The 24922-nt window shown below is 44.7% G+C and overlaps 1 protein-coding gene across 12 annotated transcripts in view; it reads right to left on the reverse strand.

Moving 5' to 3' along the window:
- Positions 1-24922, reverse strand: part of KCNMA1 (potassium calcium-activated channel subfamily M alpha 1) — a 701914-nt gene that overhangs the window by 134618 nt on the left and 542374 nt on the right. For 7 of the 12 annotated variants that reach the window (XM_036264758.1, XM_036264764.1, XM_036264769.1 and 4 more), the window contains exons 15-17: positions 17115-17224; positions 4976-5044; positions 2690-2701 (exon numbers count right to left, since the gene is read on the reverse strand). In XM_036264758.1, the coding sequence (XP_036120651.1) occupies positions 2690-2701; positions 4976-5044; positions 17115-17224 (191 nt within the window). The remainder of the gene's footprint in view (positions 1-2689; positions 2702-4975; positions 5045-17114; positions 17225-24922) is intronic. The other 5 variants (XM_036264760.1, XM_036264756.1, XM_036264765.1 and 2 more) reach the window with 1 other exon arrangement.

The following is a 24922-nucleotide window of genomic DNA, read 5'->3' on the forward strand; positions in this document are numbered from 1 at the left end:
AGTCCTGCACGGTAGGCACTTTTCAACTACTTGTTGAATGCGTGAAAAACATAAGTCATAGGTCTCTGTTCCTTTCCCTCTCTACTAAGGAGAAAGGTAGTCACAGCTGTTCTTTCAAAGACCAAGCTGCAGTTCTTATCAGTTGGCTTATTGGAGGAGTGACCACACCTATTCTAGGGGGGTGGCAAATGAGCTAGCAATATCCCAGAGACATTAAGTATAAATATGCAAATAACAAATATATAAACAGCTGGCCACGTAGGGAGTTGAAGCAACTGATTTTAATACAGAAAACACCACTCACTTAGAACTGGAATATGTGTTCCTAAACATAAGACGCATTCACGTGAAACTGGCTAGCAGGGCTCAGTCCACCAGAGAAATGTCTCTGCCAGGGTCCTCCCAAGCTGCAATGCATTGCATTGTGTATCTCTTGCTGAACTTTGATCAGGATGGAGATTTGGGGCTTGAGGGGGAGAAAAGACGTATTCCCTTTCTCCACCACTTGATATAACAACCGGGAACATCTAGTTATTTCTGCTCCAATTATCATAAACTTTACTTGTTTGCTGCTTTTAGAGACAACCAATGATTGTCTACTAATTCAACTGAAACAGATACTTTTTAAAGGAAACTTTCATCCATTATGGAAAAATATGACAGGTGTGTATCTCTTTCCTCCCTGCTCAATTTCTGGTGGGTGTAATGTACCATTCCCTGAGCAATTACAAAATATCACTTTCAAGAGAACATAGTATGTATTTGATAACATGGTCATTATATCTGTGTCTAGAAAGCTAATGGGACTTCATTACCTAGAACAAGAGAATAAGAATCATCTAGGACTTCAGTTCATGCTGTGCCCAGAGGAATTATGCCACTGAAGGTGGTCTCTTGGACCACACAAGGTCATCTGCAATTGCTTTTGGTGGGACTTTGTTGGCACCGATTGGTTCCCATGTCAGGGAGTACAGCTGCCCAGCAGTTTGGGGCTGTGTCAGGGAAAAGACGGCAGAAAGCCCAAATCTCACTGCCTTTCTGGAACTTTTTGTTTCTTCTGGGCGTTAAATATAAACTGCCGAGTCCCACACGACTAGACACACACACTTCCCAATGTGGATTCCATGCTTCGACATACTGGCCCAGGTCACCTACACAGAGACCATAACAAAGATTGCTCCCAGTCATTCAGACTCAAGTGACCGCTACTGGGGTCCACCAATGGCATGTTTACCCTGGTGCCAACTCTATTCTTTTAGAAATGGCATTTTTAAATCGATTTTGCACATAAGGAAAGCCGGCCAAATGGGACAGAGGAGAGAGAGTTCATCTGGAAAGGACAACGCTGGAGGTTTGGTTCTGGGAACAAGCCAAGTCTCTTCTGGTACACTTTAAGTAACATCATGCCTACATCACAACATGCCTTCACCACACAATAAAGGACTCAAAGGCCAAGGGCCAACAGCACAGGTGCAACCACTGTGGGCCTTGGAAGATGTACAGTGTTGCAGTAACTTCTCGCAGTTGGATCATAACAATAATACCAAACTGACAGGAAGCCACCTCTATTATCACACATCTCAGAAGAGCACAGAAGAATCTGACTTTGGAAAGAGTTCCACACAGACACACACACACAAACACACACACACACACAGTTATGGACACAAACATGACAGCAGTTACAACCACAGAGAAAAACAACTCTTGAGAAGATGAACAAGTAAGCATCTCAACAGTATGTTTCCAACAACACTTCCTTAGAGACAGAACACACTGAAAAGCTACACTGGAAACATTAACCAAAAAATAAAAACATAAATCTATCAATGAGGATTTGGTCATGCTTCATGCAACATATAACAGCGGCAAAGGGTGAGGGCGCAAGGTGAACTGATATACTTCATACTGAGAAATCCGCCCAAATACACTGGGGAAGACAGAAAGCCTAAGTCCATCTCCATGAACAGTACTCATTCAGCAAAACAAATGTGAGAATCTGGCAATTAAGTAGCAGTACCCTAAGTCTGCACAGAGCACTGCCCAAAAAATAAATATCCAAATGTTATCATCAAAATAAGTGTAAGGAAAGGGAGGGTGGTATGCGGGCTTGGTCTCTGTTTTGTGGATAAAAGGACACAAATTCTGCTCTACAGACTGGAACACGGACATGGGAAGGAGGAGGTCATGGGAATGTGGATGTGGGATGCAGACAAATGGCACCAGAGGCTGGTGGACACCAGGACACATCAGGACAGGACAGAAACAGACACCGAGGGCTGGAGAGAAGCATCCTCCTTTTCAACGTGAATAGCATCGTTCCCATGGTTGGTGCCATGACTGAAAATAGGATTGTGTCTTTTGGGTTTGTTTTTGCTGTTTTTTTTTTCTAGGTTTCCTGCAAAGAAGTTAGTGCGTCATCCAAAAGAATCAACAAATCCAACAAGAAAAGCAATATGCTACTTTCAATTTTTATGAACTCTAATTGGAGAGGGGTTAATATATAAATATACATATATAAAATATATGAATATATATATATAGACACTGGGCAAGGGACTGAGATTATATATACATATACACATATATATAGAATCTCTATCTTCCTGGATTCTTGACAAACAGTTAGTCCTGTGGTTAGAGTGAAGATAGAGGGAGGTTGGGAGGGAAGTTAACGAAGAGCGCATACCGCTTTCGGCTTCTGCAAAACGACAAGAAAAGAATTTACAATCAAACAATTTGATAATAAATTGACTGACACCAGAAGGAAAAGAAGGAATAAAACCTTTGTTTCAAATTATTTGAAGGATACATGTGAAAACAAGGTTTTTCAGCAAAGCATGAAAACAGTCTCATGGGGTGAACAACAGAGGTCACTGCGCACAGGCTGGAGGCCAGGGTGGGGTGGGGGCAGGGTCTCTAAATCTAACACCCGAGCACTTGGCAAATGTGAAAGGAAAGGAAATGGGACATTTTCAATGCAGGAAAAAATCAAAATTATCATCTCAGGATGGGGGAAACACTCGATTCTTTGAAACCCAGACACTGTGTTTGGTAAGTGCTGTGTTTTCTCACTGCCGTGATCCACATTCCCTCACACACACCTTCTTCCACTAGAACCAATAAGCCTCCACGCTGAGACCAAGCCACACTTGAGGACCAAAGCTGGCAACGGCACACGGAAAGCCAAAACAAAGCCAAACAAGTTCTTTTCTCCCTTTTCTTAAAAAAAAAAAAAAAATCTAAGAAACTCTGTGAAGATGGCTTTGTTGAAAACATCTCTGATTCATGAATTAATTGGAGGGTCCACCAAAGAAAAGACTCTGTCTTCAGGGAAAGCTCATCTCTTTCTTAAGAGTGCTGACTGTGCACTCATACTGAACCATTAACACCTTTTCTCTCCCTCCTTGTGACCGAGAAGTGGCAGGTGGGAGATGAGCGGTCACTGTTGAGAGCACGGTCTCCTGCTATAAAATTACTCCAGGATGGCTGAGAAACACTATTCAGCATCACCCACATCATACCACTTTTTTGAGAAATGCACAAATAATAAAGAGAGAATACTGAATTACACAAAGATTTACTGACTTGGCAACATAAAGAATATTATTTGCAAAAACCCCTACACAGGTACAGGTGAGCACTGGCAAAGACACGGGCAAGGAGCAGTCCCAGAAACACCTGCGTTACATGTTGAACAGCAAATAGCCAGGCCTCTCAGTGTCTTTTTGCAAATAATATTCTTCACTTTGCCAACATAGAAAAAAAAATGTGTATCCACATACACATTTGTTAACTGCTACAGCCATGTTCTACACGTGGCTACCGAATCCACCGGTTGGTCTTCCTTTCGGTAGATTTGGATTTTCATAGTAGTAGAACATTGGATCAGATTGACTTCGCGAGCAATCTGATCTGGGGGTTAGGTAATGAGAACATTGGATTGACTTGCTCACAATCCCATGCTTTTTGTCATAGAGACCAAGACTGAACATTTGGAAGTCTGGATTCATGGAGTCATTCATCCAAATAATGAAAATTCCTTAAATGACAATAGCAGGAACCTTCTGGTCTTGCCCTGTACTCTGCTCCGTCATTAAGGAGTGTGTCAGGAAGGGGTGTCTGCACTCTACAGGACATATTGACTACAACTAGAAACAAATCATAGACGTCATTTAGAGGACAAAAGCTCGAACATTTCTCAATGAATTATCTTTCTTCAAAACTATTGCTAAAAATTGATGGGGGTTGGGGGCAAAAATCTTCTTCATTTTATCTGTAATACATACAGAATTTCATCAACAAAATTCCTTTTTAATATGATGCTTCCTTCTTCCAGTGTGAACTCATATATTGACTGGGGTGTTATCTGTTTCAACCAGACCCAGTCCCTCATCAGTCTGATTTGCACATAATTAAATACAAAATAAATAAATAAAGAAGGCTCCTGCCTCAGAGCCTTGATCTCCTGGCTAATTTACATGAAGCTGCTATTCTGCCACCTGGATTTCGGTTGCACCGGGAGAAGCACATATGGTCCACAATAGGCTGCTTGTAATTTGGCCATCAAGAGATCTCGTATCTCCCATCACGGCTCTGCCCCTGCCTGCCGGAGTCCACCTGCTTTGCGCTCAGCAGTATAAAGGGGATAAGAGGACAGTGTCTGTCTCTGCTTTTATGCCGAGAGGGTGGAAGTGGAAGTTGGCATGATCGGACGGAGATCTGAGTGTCTCATCCCTTTCCCCTGGGACACTCTCTTCGCCCAGAGGGGCTCAAGATGCCAGGTGGGTCTGGGATAGAAATGCCCATGTCTGGTTGAACATGCACTGAAATGTGTCCTAGGGTCAGAGAGGTGTTGCCTCAGGGGTCCAAGAAAATAAATAAAGCCTAGGAAAGAAGAAGTGGACCGCAGGTTCCCAGGGCGCTCTGTCACCATCAGAAACGTCAGCTGGCCGCTGGGTCGCAGCAAACTTACCGGCTCTCTCGGTTGGCAGACTTGTACTCAATGGCTATCATTAGGAGCTTGAGCTTCACAAAGCACAGCCTGCAATGAGATGGAGACACCTCCCCGTCAGTGCTTCTGAAGGCCTAGGGCCACACAGCAAACACGTTACGACCTTTTTATCTCCGAATCCAGTCCTTATCCCAGTCACTGTGCCAAACAGATGAGGCTGAGAGCGACACCTCCCAGCTTCCCCGTTCAAGCTGATTTCTTGCAAGCGATAAGGTGCTGAATGTTCAAAGTGCAAATTGCACTCAGGTCTTGATGTCTAGACACAGACCCAAGCAGGAATTGGTGTCCGGGGACCTATGCTGGGCCAGATTCATTAGTTTCTTGGTTGGGTAGTAAAATGTTAACTGCAGTGGGAGGGAGGTTTTTGGAGCAGCTGGAGCTGTTATTTGGATTCCATTTTGGTCGTTTGTACAAATGGCTCATATTGTTGTCCCGAGCAGACCCCTGTGTGCTCGGAATGATGGCAATAACCCTTAGCCTCCATGTAACTGCCCAGCACAGGACTGCGGCACCACCCTCCTGACACCGGCCAAGCTGTCCCGCCTCATCTGCCCGTGGCTGCTGCCCGAGGCCCAGACTGCTTTGAGGCCGGCTCGTTCCTGCCTTGGTGCCTTCACTGATGTGGATTCTGTCCCCAGAGCATCTTCTCTTTTCTTCCCCACCCACCCTCCATGCCCACATCAAATCCACCTTCCACATAGGTCTTCTGTGGCTACGCTGCCCTATGATTTTCTCTCTGTTCTGAGAATCCTGCACACCTTGTCTGTAACTACATCACCTAGCCCGTAGTCAGTCTGACACTGGCTGTGGCTTCATGGGTCTGAACTTTATCTCTTCAACCAATGTAACCTCTTTGAGAGTCTTGGACTGGTTTGGAATTCCCCATAGTTCTGCAAATGGGACCACTGATACAGACAAGCTCAACATGAGACTTCCACGTACTGGGGTTCAATCCTAAGAAAATAATAAAAGGTTCTGTAAAATACTGTCTGCATAAAGATATTCAAGGTAGTAGCACGTATGCAGAGTAAAACACTGAAAGCAGCCTGAATGTTCAGTAATAAGGCAGCGGTAAGTATGATACACTGTGGTATGTATTAGCACTCAAATTTAGATTTTGAAGAATACTTTATGGTATGAGATCAACAAATATATCATGTAAATACAAATATGTACATAACATGATACAATTAAGGTGAAAATATCTATTTATATACTCATAGAAACCAAAGCTCACATAAATAAAAAAAATAATTACATATATTAGAATTGTGTTTCTACAGTGGGCGTCATCACCTGGGTCCCAAAGACGCTGAGTAACGAAGCAGTGGCCTGCGGGGAGGGGGTGCTCTGGGCTCATCTACCTCCAGCACTGCAAGGGGAAGGGTATGGGTCACAGGTCAGGGCCTTTCTTGGTGTTTTCACTTAATCCCTACAATATCCCTAAGAGGGAAGTATTATCCTAGTTATTCAGACTTCTATTGCTATCTCTATTGTACAGGTGCTGACACTATGGCTTGGAAAGCTCATGTAACTTGTCAAGGTCCCCGGCTGCTACTTGGCAGGATGTACATCTTCATCTCTGGTGAAGCCTATTTTGTGTTGGCAGAGAGAGGCCATCTGCAACTATACAAGGGAATAAATATTAAATTTCTAGATGAGGACAAGTACTATGCAGAAAATAAAACTCCTAAGAGAATAGAGAGTAACTGGAAAAGTGTGTTATCTGTGGTGGTCCAGGAGGACCATTCTGACGGAGTGACACTAGAGCACAGAGCATGATGGGAAGAAGGGGCAATGAGTGGATCCAGTGGAAGAGCATCCTAGCAGGAAGTAGAAGCAGGAAGGACTTGGGGTATCTGAGGGCCAGCAATCACGACTGGGTCAGGGAGCTAGGGGGGAGCAAGTTCAGAGGACTTGTTGGCCAATAGCAAGAAGTCTGTAGCTTGTTCCATGTAGAATTGGGAAGCTTCGGGTTCGTTTTAAAAAGCGAGGTGCCAGAATCAGATGTGCTGGACCTGTGGATGTGTTACCTACAGGTAAAGTGCTGATGAAGGCTTCATGCTCTGTGGTGGGGATAAGACCAATTGCTCATTCATGATCGTGGGGTCACGGTCCGCCATACTGCTCTCAACAGACAGTCAGATTTCAAAGGACCACTTTCATGCAGGAGTACTGGGCTCTCTGGTGATTTGCAGGTTTTCTGATTTCTGCCAGCAGACTCTAACGACCTGGGCTTTATGCTGATTATGCAGTTCGCTGAAATACCAGTCCAACCACAGCTGGAAAAGTGCTCTTCTTAATTTATGTCCCACAGAGCATTGCTAACACGCACCTTTTATGGGGCTGTTACTTCTGGAGCTTAAACTGTTTAAAATATCAGATGGCTTATGCAATATTTGTGGAACCAAATTACTAAGATTAAGTAACCATTTTCTAATGTATATAGCAGCTAAATGCCAAAAACTCAAGGAGAAGTCTGATCTTAACTTAGCACAATCATGAAGAGACCAATTTGCTGATATTCTATGAGCAGAGGCCACTCCAATTTGGGACTCTGGTAGTTCCTGGGATCAAGGATCTTGATTGCTTTAACAACCTGATCCTACAGGTGAGACAGAAAGAAATGGGTTCATAGTAATAATGAATAATATCTTTAAGCTACTATGATACCATTTACCAACTACAGATATAAAAAGAAAGTGGCTTTCTAACACAAGAAAGTCAATAAAATCTATGTGGCCTTGTACACATTCATAACCTAGCATGGGGTATACCTGTAGATAGCTGAGTCCTCTTTCATAACTCTCAAATTCCTAAGATAATTCTGTATTACTTTATAGAATCCTCTTTTTTTTTAATCCTCACCCAAGGATATTTTTCAGTTAATCTTCAGATAGAGTAGGAGGAAGGGAGAAAGAGAGAAACATCAGTGTGAGAGGGACACATGGACTGGTTGTTTCCTGCATAACCCTGACCAGGGCAGGGCTGAACCGCAACTAAGATATGTACCCTTGACCGGAATCGAATCTTCAACTCATTGGTCTGCTGGCCGATGCTCTAACCACTGAACAAAACTGACCAGAGCTAGAAGTCTCTCTCTTTTTTTTTTTAATCCTCACCCGAAGACATTTTTCCATTTTTTGTTCAGACAGAGTGGGAAGGAGAGAAAGGAAGAGAGAGAGAGAGAGAGAGAGAGAAACATCGATGTGAAAGGGACACATTGAGTGGCTGCCTCCCACAGGGCCCAACCAGGACCAGGGACAAACTGCAACCGAGGTACGTGCCCTGAGCGGGAACCGAACCTGGGTCTCTCTGGACCGCAGGTTGACACTCTAACAGCTGAGCCAAACTGGCCAAGAGCCTCTTTTTAAGAAGCCCTTTGACCCAAAACATGCCTTTGCTCACTGGGCGAAGAGGAGAGGGACAGTGAGGGAAACCAAGCGATTATATACAGACAGTGCCACGACCACAGATGTTTGACATGTGGGCCGTCTGCATCCAATCCTGCTCTTCTCACACCGATGACAAACTGAAGTCCAAAGACGGGAAAGCAACTTACTCAAGGTCCAAAGGCCTTTACATATAAGGCCAAAAGTGGAAATTAAGCAATTCGTTCAAGGTTAACCCACTTCTATGTAGAAATGTCAAAATTGGAAATCAAGTCTCACTGCAGAATCTGCTCAGATGTTTCCCATAGACGAGGGGGACATGAATTGGTGGCAAGAAGCCCAGTGTGCAAACATGTTCTGTTTGGTCAGTATTGCGTTTTTTGTTTTTGGTTTTTTAACTGGCATTAGATCCCAACAGGTGATTTCATATAAAAACCAGTTTTTCGGCTTTCCTGAACAAATCAGATAAGGCCACACTGAGGCTACATTTCATATGGCTGACAGAGACTGGAGCTTCAAAGCCCTTGTCCCTTTGGACAAGAAATGGGTTCTCCAATGTGCCACACAGTCTCCACCTCTCCCTACTGTCTCAGACCTCACTGTTCACTCTGGGTTGCCAACAGGCATCTGAGATTTTTATCCCTGCTCTAAGAGCATCATCTGGATGTTTGCAAAATACTGGTCTTGAGCAATTTACTGCTTACAATGGAAGCAGAACTATGTCTCCCTTTGTTAAAATCAGTTTTTCGTTAGATACTGCCACAGAGAGTGGGTCAATGCCAGGGTACTAAGCTTACGGCTGCAGCACAGGTGCAGCCCCCGTGGGGGGTCCAGTGGGGAAAACCAGATCAAGGGGAGAAAACATGAGAGTGGGTGTGGTTCGGGTGGTAATCTTTTATTTATTCATCCCTCACCCTCCAGACTGAGCTTCTTCCGTGTGAGACACATGCTTTATCTCCCTGGCATTTTGGAAAGAGCACAGCATAAGCTTTCAATAAATCTGTTTAATTAATGTATGAAAGAATGGGGAGCAGAACCTCACGAGTTGCTGGAATAATACAGAAGAGATAAAGTGATAAACTGAGAAAGGCTTCTTACCTTGTCTTGTGCTTTAAAAACACAGATTGGGGTCAGGGAGTGTGTAGAAGGGAATAATAGCAGCGATGTGCTCTGGAAATCCAATTTTTGCCTTCAATCTACAATGCCCTGATGTAAGCAAAATCTAAGATACAGACAGCCACTTCTCTTGGGACAAATCCTGTTCCAAGGGGTTCACCCCCCAAGAATGTGCTTGCAGACTAACTACCCAAAATTGATGTCCTGGGATTAAACATTTTACTTGCATCATTCGACACCATTTTTTTTTTTTGGTAAAGCAAAATGGGCTTTGCTCACCCAGTTCTTACAGTCAGTCCATGGCTCTGCTCAGGCTACTGTTTCAATGTGCCAGGACGGGAGGGGGGGGGCAAGCAAGCCTTCACAGTGATGAACAGGATGAAGTCAGCCGTAAGTTAGTAAGAATTTAATTCTCGGCTTCTAAAATAAAATGTCCCAATGTATCCAATGCAGGAACTTGTCGCTGGCTGCAAAAATAATTACAGGGGAATAGAAATGACTTTTTTTTTTTAAGAAAAAAACACCATTGACACAAAAAGGTCTTAAACCAGCAATCTGCAATAAAACTGTTGTAATAACAAGTTAGATTGCTTCCTTGATAATTATTAAGTAGAGGTCTACGCGATTTGACAACGACATTATACAAAGCCCTTTTTTTTACTGCCAGCATCATCTGTTAACTAGAGTAGTTTCAACCCAGATGTTCCTGAGCAAAGGCTCTTAAGAATTAGAGTCCAACTGTTTCCACCTACCCAGAGGGAAATCAATTGTTCTTGCCATTAAATCAGCCCCTGGACTAGAAAGATTGCTTGCTAGTGTGAATTAAGTGTAGAAACCTGTGTAGAGTTTGCACCTTCGAATGTGCTCAGGAAGAATATGCAAATACATGGCCTGGGGCCAGGAGTGAGGTGGGTGAGGCCAGAAGGGGCAGCTCTCGGTGTGCCCCCCTTCCTTTATCCAGAGGGACCCTGGGAATGTCAGGCTGACACCTGTGATCAGAGTAGATGCAGATGTAACTACTGGGCATTGAGAAACCAGATCTCCAGGATCTAGGGGCTAGAATGAAAAAAATTCACATTTAGGAACCTTAACTTAAAATGATAGGCTCTCAAAATGGAAACATCTAGTTAAAAACAACAACAACAAGTTGAAACAGCGGGATTTGTAAGACTCAGCATCAAGGAAATGGAAGTGGTTTGTGATTTTAAATGCTCATGGAGCTGTTATTCAGATGTCGTCTCCCAACAGCTTTGACAGAGCGGCAGTGCGAAGCCTTTACAACAGCTGACCTCAGACGTACACACACTCACAATTCTCTCCACTAGCATACTTAAGACGCCTAAACTTTAAAATAATTACATTCTTTGGTATGGACAAGTAGCATTTGTCTAGAATGTGAATACATGCATTTTAGAAAGTTTAGCTATTGTATCCATCAGAAACATGAAATAAATTGTGTTTGCTGTGAGTACCCAGCATCAAGTCAAGCCCCTAGCATCCACCTACTTCCAGGTGGACTGCCCACCTGACCCTTCCTGCGGAGAGTTCCCCCTGCCACGGCCTCTGTAGCCCTCGACTGACGGTGTTCACAGGTCTCATGATCATGGCTTATTCACTAGCATGTACCAGGATTACTGGCCACCTTCTGGCTCCCTATAGTGGAAAACCTCATCAATAATGTATTCCTGTCTATGTTCATATATGTTTAGTCCTAATTACAATACCCCCAAATAATGAGATGAACATTATTTTTCCTCAAAAAAAAAATAATGTTTAAAGCTGAGACTTGAGCCTTTCCATAAATTCTCATAAAATGCTTGTTTCTGCAGTCTGGCCAAATTGATCTATCACGTAACAGTGGGATCTGCCGGCTTGTCTCTGCTCCCTGCTCAGATCTGGACGTCCTTCTCTAAGGACCAACGAAGTCACGGAACTCCAGGCGCACTGGCTGTAGAGACCCCGGGCGGGAGACCCAGCCTTCTCCAGGCCGTCTGAAATCTGAAGTTTCCCCACGGGGCTTCCTTCGAAAGACCTGCCATACAAAACAGCACAGGACCCCGGATACAGATGGGAGGGGATCCCCCTTAGCCCTCACACAGAAGCACCCACGCTTGTGTCTGGGCTTGGAGCACAGTCCCTACCCATTAGCACCGTGAAGATCTGATCAGAGTTCCCCGAGTTACCCCAGCATTCAATACTCTACATCAAATCTGAATTTTAGCTGCTCCGCCAGCTGCAGGGGGACAGAGAGAGACACACTACATTTTAAGTTCACCTTTTGTCCTAATCCCCTCTGGGCTGTAAAACCTGATACAATTAGGCTTTTATATTTTGGAGGTGATGAACGACTAACGAAAGTGCTCACGCTGCGGTTCAGAACTGGAACACGGTGTTCTTGTGGCCGAACCTCTGAAAACTATGGTTTCCTCTGGGCTCCCCTTCTTTCCCTGCCTCCCTCCTCTCCCCTGGGCCCTCACTTTCCTACCTGCAGGCAGGGGTCTATCCTCATATTTGTTAGTTCTCATGAAAAAACACTATCGCTATTTCCCCCGAAAACATCCCATGCCAAAAGATATCCAATTTGTCTCTTCTTCTGATCTAAAGGGAAAGCAGTTTGCTCTCTCTGGAAAACCTTAAAGAGACCAGGTGTTGAGGGAGTTCTGTAGTACCGTGTGGCTCCCAGCCTCCTATCCCCTGCCACTTAGCATCCTCTCTTCCCTCTTCCTTCCTTCTCTGAATCCAACCTCCTTACAAGGTACAGACCAAGTGCCATCTCTTCCAGGAAGCCTCTCCTGGTTACCCCAGCCTCCAGGTACCTCTCAGCATCTGTCCGCTGTTGTGTAGATCTGTCAAACAAACACTTATCAACAGGTGTTCAGCTCCCCCCGAGGACCCGAGGATGGGAGCATGTTCCTTAGTCAGACTGCACACCCAGAAGGCAGCCGCTGTAGGAAAACAGAATCCTTTACTTGGCATTTATAAGTATTGTTATTAATCTTTTACTGTGCATATATTTGATCAAATCTATTACAGGTTCCTCTAGAGATGGCACCATGACTGATACACTGGCACTAATACCCTACATTCATTAAATACCTACTCAGTTGACTGACTGGTGACTGAGGGCAGAATTTTCTAAAGGGTAAGAGTAAATATAACCTGGAAATGCCACAGTATCTCTTTCTCCCTCTGCGCTTACATCATGTTTGATGGGCCGGGAAGGGTCTGTGGGAGGACGAGGAGCAGTGGGAAAGGGGGAAAGGGCACTGCAAGCTCTGAGACAGGTGACGTCATTCCTGTTTCAGAGAGGAGGACATGGGGGCAAGCATGGAGCCAAGGGCAGGCGCCCGTAACTATCGAAGGAAGGAGGTATGCCGAAATCAAGTGGTTTGCCCCAAATCACCCATCCAGCAGGAGGCCGATCTGCAGGTTTGGCCTCTGGCCTTTGCAACTCTGTGGCTCACCCTCCACAACACCACACAGCAGCCCATTATGTAACTGCTCAAGAGCAGGCCGCCTCCGTGGGAAACATCCTCGTACCCAGCCCCTTGCTTCCTGCAGGCTTGGCACGGGCCATCTGCACCCCCAGAGTCACTGCTGAGGAAGATGGGGACGGGAGGGGAAGGGAGCAAGTGGCTTTCTGGTGTTCAGACAACAATGGATGGCATCCTCTCCCCCACATCCACAAGCTCCTTTGCCTCGATTTCACTGCCACACGGGCCCAGGAGCAAGCCAGCTACGCACGGCCAAGGGGAAATGCTCAGGAGTTGCTGGTCCTTAAGAGGCACACCCTGAGGGTGCCCTGGGGAAGGTCCAGGACATGCCCACCATGACCTCCAACAAGGTCAAGAGGTGCTCTGAGTGTTGCATCCTGAACGCCCTTGTTTCCTCTGGGCTTCTCTGCCTTTAGTGTGTGTCTGTTCTCCCCAGCCTTAGATCACTTATGACTCTGTGGAACATAACCGAGAGCATTAGAGGGTTGGGTACCCACATGGTTTTGCTATACTGATCGGGATAGGCATGGGAAGTGGGAAGAGCAGTCAGTGGTTTGCCTGGCGTGGTAGAGAGCAGAGCAGGAGATCGAGGAATACCCCACCGGGAGAAGGAATGATGGCCGGGAAGCCACACACAGGCCCAAATCTTAGCAGGATGCAGCTCACCCATGCTTCTATGATTTGGCTAAAATGAGAGAGAAACATTCCAGTGTCTGAGCCCAAAGTGGGGGATAAGAGAGGTTATTCCAGCTGTGGTATGGAGGGGTGGGGTCCGCGAGCGTTCCCAGTCAACAAGCTTTGAATCAGAATCACCTGATTTGTTTGCAAAAAATGCAAATTTGGGGGCCTTAGCCCAGATATTAAAATCTAAAGATGTAGCCTAGGAACCTCTCCATTTAATAAGCTCCCCAGGAGATTCTTAATGAGCCAGACTTCATCTAGCAACTACTCCCAGCTGCTCGCACGAGGCCCGGCGCCGGAGCACTGGAGCGTTGCTTGTCTGCAAGGCGGCTTGAGAAGGGGCACCGCCGTCTTCAGTGTCCGCGTTTATAAACCAGGGACAGCAGTGCTGAGTCACAGAACTGGTATGAGGGTTCAGCAGAAAATGTAAATAAGTATTTAGAAATAATGTTGCATTTTATCTACAGTAGCTACTCCTGTTTTTGGAACAAAGCTGATGCCCGGAAGTCCAAGTACATGGCTGGTAAGCATCTCCCTAGGCCGAGAGAGCATCTCTCAGCTTGGCATTTTTAAAAACTTGCCTTGGGGGGGCCTTCTGCCCCTCCTGCCTCTCCTCCTCCTGCACCCCTTTATCCTGCTCCCTTGTCTTTTCACAGGATGCCTCTCTCGGCTCCTAAGGTAACACGAAGCTCCCCCACGCTGTGAATGCGCCCTGCGATGGGGCACTCGGCAGCCTAGGGGGAGAGGGTTTTCTTTCTTCTCTTCTGTAAGATGTTATGTGCTGCACACTATTTTGAGCGGTGCATTATTACAGAAGCTGCCCTGAAAATCTGTATGTTTTATCTGTGTTTTATTATACCCAGAATATTCCCCAATTCTTTTTCGTCTACATGAAGCAGCTTAAAATATATTTTGGCATCCTTTATGTCATCTTGAAATTGAATAGCCAATTCTTACTGTAATGAAAATACTCATGCGCCTACCCGGTGATATACAACACTACACTCTAATTACGACTGTGCTTTAATTAACCTGAATTGAAGAGTGTTATCATTAAACTGCTGGTAACTTTGAATTATGGCTTTTCTTTAATTTAAAGTAGAAAACACAGATAATTAAGCCTCCAGATAATCAAATGCTTGAGGAGAGCTTCAATGTTTGGGGATGTTCCTAAATCTCATTAAATGTCCTTTCTTTATTGATTATTTCTACCTCGGCTGTATCGTTGTGTTAAACGAATAATAGCACTAAGTTGAACACATTCTCGTTCACGTCAGAAGGTTTTGGGTTTTATTGTGCTCCAGAAGCTGTTCTGGAAAATACTAAATTCTCTGACAACAAGGTGTGTCTGGTGTAGTCGGAACTCCTCGAAGCATGTTCTTAACTTGAAATCAATCAAGGGAAAGAATGTCACTGTCACTAGTGTCTGGCTCTTGAGCTGGCTCCGAGGGGCGGTGAAGTTTCACGCTACCCTATGGGTCAGCGTTGGCAAGCTCACATGTCCACCGGGCCAGGCCTGGGCTGGCGATGCCCGTCTGGCCCAGTTTAGGCTGTCAGGCAGGGGAGGGCCGGCCCTGAATCTTCCTTACAGCGACCTGGAGGTGCTAGCATTAGGTAGAAATGCAAGTCCCGTGTTGGCTCATCAGAATTTCAGGAGAGTCCAAAAATCTATTTCATAGGTAAAATACTTCTATTTTCAAATACGGCAACTAACTTTTAAGAAATGAAACACTGTGGATGGCAAATTCCAGTCCAATTTAGCAGGTGGGGACATAGTTGCGGCCTCCAGGGAGAGCAGTCCCAGGGCTACATGGGACACCCCTGGGCACCCAGGAGCAGAGAAGCAGCCTTCGAGGGCGCGCCCGTTAGATACGCACACCAGGTAAGCCAGGGAACATTTACTACCAAGGCCCGGGGCTTCAAACACTCTCTGCCGATGCCTCCACTGCCACAGGCGCCCTCAGCTCTGCGGCGTGCCCACACACCCCTCTGGTAGGTGGCAGAGGCCACAGCTGCCTTTTATAAGACCTGCTTCTTTGTAATCCTGAATTCTCCCGAGCTTCCTATCCTAGGCGGGCCAAGCTCCGAGGCAGAGACGGTCCCCGGAGACAGCCTCTGCTCCAGGACCCAAAACCAGTCTCTGTGGCAGAAAGAGAAATGGCTTTCAGAGACCGGGACACGTGGGAGTTACTAGGGGCATCCATTTTCAGAAAATAACTTCTTCCGAAACAATTACCTATTCACTTTTCCAGTCCATTTAGCATTTAAACTTTCGCTTCGAGACAGGGTGAGAAATTTCAGTAAACAGCCAAACCATTTTGGGTTGCTCAGGGCCTGGCCCAGGGACAGACGGCGTGCACCTGCTGCGTTTACGGGCAGGCATCCCCACGCAGACCCACGCGCCATCCCCGCCCCACAGTGCACAGAACAGAACTACGGGGCCGGGGAACGGGAGCCCCGGGGCCGTCCTCCTCAGACCTCCCTCTCCGGAAGGTCAGTTTGGTTTCTAGACAGGCAGACAGACAAGGGAACAGCTTTTTTTCCTTGGCCCAGTGGTTTCCCAGATTCCCCTTGCCTTCCAACTGGAGTCAGTGAGACTGAGTTTATCGAACCCTTTGCTAAGGCATCCATGGATCAGGCTGAACATTTCAGCAGCCCGTGGATTTTGTGTTTTCAAAGGGAATGAAGCCTGTTTGACTTATACTCAACATCTGAGAGTCTAAGTGGGGAATTTAAGGCATTGTTCTGGTGGATGTTCCTTGGGGTCTGGGACACCTGAGGTCATACCCCTTGGGTAATCACCTCATCCCCTGAGGGGCTGGGGCTGGCTGGGGCTGCCCTTTCTCAAATCCATCTTGCTGAGCCAGTATCCGGAGAAGCTCAGCCTTCTTGTCATTATAACATGGCAGGTGCCCATGTTAGGGACTTTGCAAGGTCTCCTCTGGTCTGTATGGCTGTGCATGTCCTTAGCAATCATGAACGCACTCTAAACAGTGGCCTCTCTGATGTCTCTATGATCTGACTTGAGAGATTAAAACTCCTTTCATATAGGGGCTAGCAAGATTTTCTAGTAAAATCAAAGACATGGGTTCATGCCTCCCCTTCAGAAATGTGTCTACATCCCAGGAGCATAATTCAAGATATGCAAGAAAGGCGCAGTTCCTAATTTAGTACAAATTACAGATCCAAGCCTGAGATGCTCAGAACTGGAGGAAAAAGTAGGACCAGCGGAAATCCCCAAGGCAGACACCATGCCGTGACCCTCCTTCCTGTTCACCGCACAAGACTGAGCCCATAGGACACAGTCCGAAACTGTCGAATGTCCCCACTGTGCAGGGCAGAGGTGAGTGTCTTTCCTGCAGGGGGCCCATGAAATACACCCTAGAGCTGAGCAGCATGTGGTTGATGGTCACTTACTCACAAACAGTAGGGAAGGACAGACCCACGAAGGCACTGGAGAGATATTCTGTGTACATTTCATTGGAGACTCCTTCTAAGTAGTATTTCTGCCATGTGTCTTCCTCGATCTGCAGGAGAAGAATGAGAGGAGAGTTTAAGGGACTGGCAGTAGGCGGTAAAAGGAAACCTTGGGTTCTGCCATCCTGCAGACAAATGCATGCACTAGTCACGTGACCGTGACCTTCTTCAGCGACCAGGAACACAAGCCATCGCCCACATGAAGCTCCCCATGACCCCAAATCCACAGACTAGAAGCAGTTCCCCTCTACAGCACCTCTTCTTTTTAAACCTGCAGGATCCCCAAGGGTGTAGAGTCCTGGGCACTTATGCAACACTGGTGGGCAGGTAAACTGAGGTGATTTCTTTGGAGAGCAATTTTACAATTGTTATCAACGTTCAGAAAAGTCTATGTTCTTTTACACAATTCCATGCTAGGTATACACAGCAAAGAAACAAGTAGGCAACAAAATAAAGACATACGTATAAGAACATCCTTCCTATTTGTGAGAAACTGAAAATAACCACAAATGGTACATTTCTACAGTGAAATACAAAGAATTAAAAGTTATGAGGAAAATGCATATGTTAACATAGAAATTATGTAAAAAGGCACATTACTAAATGGCGTGTGTAGTCAGATGCTGTTTTTTTTTAAATACCCTGTGATTATCTGAATGTTTGTAAGGCCATGGAAAAATCTAGAAAGCTGTGCACTAAAACACTAACAGTTGTTATGCCTGAGATGTAGAATGACAGTTTTTTCTCCACAGATTTCTCTAATGTCTGGAGTCTTTTACAATGGGCATATATATATGTATTACAATGAAACCATACACCTATCTCTACTTTGGGGGGAAAAATATTTTTCCAACCCCATCTTGAGTACTATGAAAAGTAAAATGTCATTTCAGAGAGGTCTTACCCCAATTTTCATTAATGTGGGGGTTTTCCCTAATTAATCAAGTTCAACTGGTTTTCCTAACAACCTTCTTCATGAAAAGATTTTTTTTTACCTTAGAATCAATCGTTAAAAATCATAAAGTGAATGATAACAAGAATGCTCAGTTTGCCCCTCTGGAGCTTGGGGACCTCACCAGTTCCCAGGGCGGGTGGGCGGCAAGCGGTGTCCTTGGGGATCTGTAAGCTGCTGCCTCCCATGTTCATACCTTCCGCGGTTCCGTGGGGGGAAGGATGGCAGGAAGCTTCCCAGCCAACAGGAAGTGTCTCTGAATAATTTCTTGTGCTGATGTGGAATTAAAAGGCCTCTTGCCTATGGCCCAACAGTAAGTTAACTGGGGAATTGCAGTGCTTGAAATTTAAAGACTTGGAACTGGTGGGAAATGATCACCTACCATCTACTTGGTGACACCGGAACAGAGAAACCAGAAATGACTTAGAAATAAATTGAATGCTCCCTGCTTCTATGCTGTTTGTCTCCTTGTGCTCAGTCTGGGGATTAGATTATGTCAGCTAATCTCGTTAGTCTGAGCTGCTTCTTCCCTCCTACATGTTCCCATTAGCTATGCGATGCTGCTGGGTATGGATTGTTTATCTACAAATTGGTCTTCCCCAGAGTGGGGTCTTTAAAAACAAGGGCACTCAACCATATCTACTGCTAATCTATATAATTTTAAAAATTAACTGCAATGTGTATAGCCTAGGCACAAACTTCTTAATTTCCTCAAATTCTAAGATTTCAGCTTTTTTCCCAAATAAAAGATGTGCTTGACTTTATAAGCAAAGGTCATTAATTCTAACTAATCTAAAGAAAGCCTAGTCTGCCTCAGTAAATAATTTGAATAATAGAACACGTTAGGCATTATATTATCATAATGTTTTATTGGTAAGTAAGATAGTATATGAGAGATCGCCAATTATAAGTCTTCATAGTAGAACGTTATGAGCAAATTATATTGTAGTAGGAATTCAGCCTATTCTTTTAGCAGGGACACTCCTTTTATGTATTTATTTATTTAATCCTCACCTGAGGATAGATTTTAGAGAGAGGAAGGGACAGAGAGAGAGAGGAACATCGATGTGAGAGAAAAACACTGATTGGTTGCCTCCTGTATGGGCTCTGACCAGGGATCAAACCTGCAACCTAGGTGTGTGCCCTGACCGAGAATCGAACCTGTAACATTTTTGGTGTACAGGACAATGCTGAACTACTCGGCAAGCTGGTTGTTTTTATGTTGCTAATTTAAATATTAAACTTGATTTTCAAAAATAATAAAAGTATGAAATTTTATCTCAATTATTTTTTATTATTGGTGGTATTCCTCAAATAATGTGGTTTTCATGTAGTTCTTTTAGGCATGGTCAGTATTTTCATACCTCTAAGTCCTAATTGAACTACTCTTTGGACCAAATTTTATTGTAGGTTAATCACTAAACTTTTTAAATAAGTAGAAACAGAGTCTTTGTAGGACAACAGTATTAGGCATGTTTGTTTTGAACTTAGCAAAAACTGTTTCACTGATTTATTCATTCAGCAAATATTTATTGAGCATATTCTATAACTTGGGGCCTGTTCTAGTTACTGATAAAATCCTATTTATTTCCCCATATTTTTCTCTTTGATGGTAAAAGCACCAGATATATCTGGCTATGATATATCTGACCAGACATTTGTGACTCTCACTGATTTTTTTCCACATGTCTTTTCCTGCAAATTTGCCATTGCGGCTGATTCGAAATGCTTGAAGACCAAAAAGCTGGGGAAAAAAATGTACCAAACTTTTCTGGAAAGCAGAATGCCTCTTCCACGTACACGTGTGGACTCTTAGTATCTCCAGTGCTAGACGCATCAGCACTGAACGGACGGCATGCATGCGAAGCGCTTACATTCATCGCTGCTCCCTTTAAGATTTCCATGTCGTAACACTGTTTCCCTATGGTAAGTCAGCATGTTCTTCGGCTTCCGATAAATGTTACACACACACACACACACAAAATCAGCAACCAAAAAACACTTAAAAATGGTTAAGATGATAAATCTTACTATATATATATATATATATATATATATATATATATCAATTAAATTTTAAAAACCGTATGTACAACATAAGAGCAGAAGAATCAGTAATTGACTACTATGGAGATGCTTTAATCCTTAAGGGCCAGAATGACAGCTGTGACGGGACAGGCCGGTCCCATCCGGAGAGCCAGGCAGCAAGCGCCCAGCCTCACGATGGCAGTGTCACCGCCTCAGACAACAGGCCTGATCTTCACCGCGGGCCAGGGTTCCAATGATAACTTCTTGTTCAGGTTTACCTTCCTGTGTCTCAAGCATGGCATCTTCAACTTAGTTTGGAAAAGCAAAAGCGAAACTGCAAATTCCTTTTATCTTTGTCAGCAGTAATGCAATGCATTCTCAGGAAAGGAAAGCTAAGTGAAAAATATGTTGACTTTAAAACACTTGCCCTGACCGTGTGGCTGGGTCAGTTGGTTGGGCATCATCCAGTGCACCAAAAGGTCACCAGTTTGATTCCTGGTCAGGGCACAGGCCCGGGTTGTGGGCTTGATCCCTGGTGGGAGGCGTGAGGGAGGAAGCCGATCAATGTTGTGCTCTAACATCGATGTTTCTCTTTCTCCCTCTCTCTTCCTCTCTCTCTAAAAACCATTTGAAAAATACACTGTGCTCAACACAGAGAAAATGATAGTGTACAAAGAGATCTAGAGAGGGTGGAATGAGTAAGGTCACTATGATTCACCTTCAACGGATGATGAAACTGAGGCACAGAGAGGTTAAGTAATGCACTGAAGGTCACACAGCCAACAAGTGGGACACACAGGTTCAGAGATCACGTTCTTGTTCTTAATCACCTACCATATTACCTCTTCCTAGAGATGACTAGGGAAATATAGGGAAGGGGTGATGCTAAAATTGGGGGGAGAGGCAGGGAAAGTTTGCTATATGTAAGAACCTAAGGGGGAAATATCAGATCAGAAGATCCTCAAGGACTCAAAATCGTAAACTGTGGAGCCCATGACTTTGAGAGAGATCAGGAGGAGGAACATCCAGTCGAGCTGAAAGAGACTTCAGGCCTCCTCTCAGCATGACGGCATCATTTCTATTCTGCACAATGGAACCGTCCAGCCTACAGCTCCTCTCCTAAAATAGTCCATGCTGTTCCCACATTTGTGTTGTCAATGTATTTTTAACTGTGATGTGAATACACACTTCCCAGCAGAAAAATGAAGGAATGGGACCAAAATGACTTAGGGAAAGGTGCCAGAATTAATTTGCCAGTCATTCAGCAATCCGTCAAAGGCAAAGTGTTTCCTGAGGCAGCAGTTTCTCCTCCGACTAGCACATCAGACTCCAGCTGCTTCAGAAAAGCACCTGGCAAAGATGCGCAGGTGATGTGCGCTGACTACTCACAGGATCCCCGGGAGAAGAGGGGACCGAGCCACAGGGCTAGCTCGACTCCACTCTTGTGGTCTTATTTATCTACCCTTCATTATCTAATTTTTCAACCAGTCTACTTCCACCCCCCAAGCAAATGGCTGCCCGCCAATCCATAGGCCGATGGCTCCGTCATCAAAGGGCCTTCCAACTGGAACCATCAGCCTTGGCTCTGGGGGAAGTAACACCTTCTTGGTTCCAATTTTCGTGTGTTACTAATGATTGAGTGGTAATGACGCCTTTTATATTTTATGCTTTCTCTGATTAGAGTGAAACTATGTTTCTCTAATGCTAACAGCCTGGTGAATGTGAAAAATCAACCATCCCAGCTGGGCCACGTTTCAATCTCCGTGATTTCTGTTTCCAGCAATGAGTCAGAATAGCCATGTTGATAACAGCCAAATCATTTTGCAAAAGTCTATCCCTTCCTCCAGAGTCATGTCAATAATTCCAAAGATGCTCATATACCAATCCTTATTTAATTGAAAACAAGTACACTGTTTTAACCCAAATATGTTATATTGTGCACATCAAAAATAATGAACTGAAAGGAAATTATAAAAACCAATGGCTGTTCCTTTAACAGCTGCAAGAAGAAAGAGTCGGAGCATCCAACTCTCAAAACTGGCAGCAGGAGGCTCGTCTAATACCAGGTTGTTTTTACATTTATATATATTTTTTAAATATATCTACATTCTCAGTTAATATTCTTCCTCTAAATCACGTACAGTTTTAAATCATAAAGGTACTTAAGAATTAATTAGCCACATGTGAATGAATATTTGTACATATAAATTACACAGTATGTTGACCATTGTCCTTTATAATATGACAGACTAAAACAGTACAGTGACATAAATTGGCCAGTGTACCTTAGATGCCATAAAAATATATTTATTCTTACAAAAAGAGGGAGAAGGCAAAGAATGTGTCAAGCCCTTGACTACAATTATAAACGTGGAATCCGTGTTTGCGAGCTCCAGGCTGATGAATGTGTGGGCTGGTTACTGAAATGAGTGAGGTCACCCCCCCCCCCCGCCCCCAACGCATGCTCTGTCCCTGGGAGACATCTGATTTACCGTTGCATGGAAGGGTCTCTTGCTGGAAAGAATGATGTGAAGGACAACCGCATGTTGAGAAGACTATCACTGGGCATCCTGTATTCTCTCCTCCTCTGTTTCCTTCTGAGTCCCCATGTTAACAAACCTGCCCATCTCCATCCACGGGCACGCGGCCCTCTCTCTCGTCCCCTTCCTAGCCTTAACATTCTTCAGCATAATTACACACCCTGAAATCAACTCATGGAATTAAAAAACATAACGTTTGACTCTTGCTAGCTTAGTCCTCACGGGCGGCAGGACAGAGAATACCTCACCGCAGTTTTCTGCGGGTGGAGGAAACAGGTGATACAGTTGAAACTAGAGGAACGATATGAAGAGATGGAGAACGAATGGTGTTCTGTGCCTTTTCAGAATGTATTTCTTTCTTGGGCCACACTGCCTACCGAGGCTGTACTCCCTGGGTGGGGGCAGGTCGGCTGCCCTTCCGAGGATGGGGACAGGACAGCACTGCCCTCGGACCCCCTTGGCATTCCACAATGGCAGGCTATTTCAGATGGCATTCACCAGAGGGTAGGATGGAAGGATCTCCGCTTTTTCTAAAGGCATCAGGACAATGTCAATGAAAACAAGTGACTTGGGATTTGATAGCATGCCAGGTACTGGTTGCTTCAGCACTGAAGGAATAAATAAACAACTCCAAAGACGAATTTCAGGGTAGGCTTGAGCCAACTCTCTTATTCCCAGACTAGGGGGCTGCAGACTATCAAGTAAGATTTCTTCCACCAGACATTATGAAAAAAAAATGAGCCCATACGAGGTATTTAGAGAGAGATGAACAGACCACGCCATGGAAGCATTGGAACGTATGGCGTTTTCCAACGCGTTCCACAGCCGGGATATTTCTATGGAACAGAAGTGCCAGGGGGCGGAGGGTCAAGAAGGGTTAGCAAGAAAGCTCCATGCGAGAACTTTTAAAAAGAATTATTATTAAGAAATTAGTTAAGAAAGTATTCCCTGTGTGGCAGGAAATGGGTACTTTTTTCAACGCGGAGAAAGTTTTCTACTGTCTCCTGATTCTTCCTTCTGATGTAGGAAAGGTGTTTATGCTTAGGCAATGTCAGACATTTCAAAGATCGCCCATTTGCTATCTGTTCAAATACAGCTTTGGTTTTGCAATCTTGCTAACAGTTCATCACATCCTCACTGGCGCTTCAAATAATAAGTTTCTGAAAACACCTCTAAAAATAACTCTAATCTGGGTAGAGCGAGCCGGAAGTAACGTTCCCCAGCAGGCTGCCAGCAACCCTCGGGGACAGTGCAGCCTTGCACCCAGACTTCCGGGGACACAGCTTCTCAGCCGTGCGAGGGGAGGGACCAGGCTTCGATGTTCACTTCTAATAGCCATTCCTTTGCAGACCAAACCTTCTGAATTCCCTATCAGAGGTGAATTTCAAAACAAAGAAATATAAAAAAACTGAAAAGACAAGTACTAGTCTTGTCTGTAGTACTAAACTGACATGCAAAGTACTAGTCCAAAATTTTTATCATGAGGTTTAGCTGATATAAAATCAATCTGTCAATTGCTTTAAAAGTTCCAAAGCAGTTACTCTTGTTTTCTTCCTCATTCTCGGGGGGCGGGCACGACCAGGTCCCAGGACCCACCTATGGCCAACGCCCCGTTGTGCTGCTCACCGTACCTTAGAACCCTTCCTTCCTACGTTTCCCCCAAGTATCCACAACACTGAATGATTTTCAAATCGATTTTCCAAAGTAAGCTCAACAGAAGAGACTAAGAAGTATTACCTTGAACATAGAGAGTGAAGAGGGGGTTCTAGGGTGCCCCCCATTCAAATGGAGGCTATTTTGAAGGCAGAAAATTTTGTCCGAATCTCTAGTGAGTGGGACAATATATGTATCATAGTAGTAGCTCAATAATATTGGTGGAATGGATGAAATACATTTGGGAAGCACTGGATTTAACAAAGCCAAACAGGACTTTTTAGGGTGATGCTGGGAGTATTTAATATGGTAACAGGAATCATAAATCTCCAGGGAAGGGGCATGGTATTTAGTCACAGAATTCTCTATTCTAGGAGCAGCTCACGGAGCTGGGCAGTGCTAATCCAATCTCTCTCCCTGCCAACCTCAACACGCTGTTTCGCTCGATCCTTCTGCCACAAACTGACCTCTCTATGGCCATGTTCTGTGGTCAAGTTCAGGATGGGCCTCCGCACTGCGAGGCTTTCTTCACTTCCCCAGCTTGGTGTGCTCCACCTCGCCTTAATGGGAACCCC

The sequence above is a fragment of the Molossus molossus genome, unplaced genomic scaffold, assembly GCF_014108415.1.
Source record: "Molossus molossus isolate mMolMol1 unplaced genomic scaffold, mMolMol1.p scaffold_m16_p_17, whole genome shotgun sequence".
NCBI lineage: Eukaryota > Metazoa > Chordata > Mammalia > Chiroptera > Molossidae > Molossus > Molossus molossus.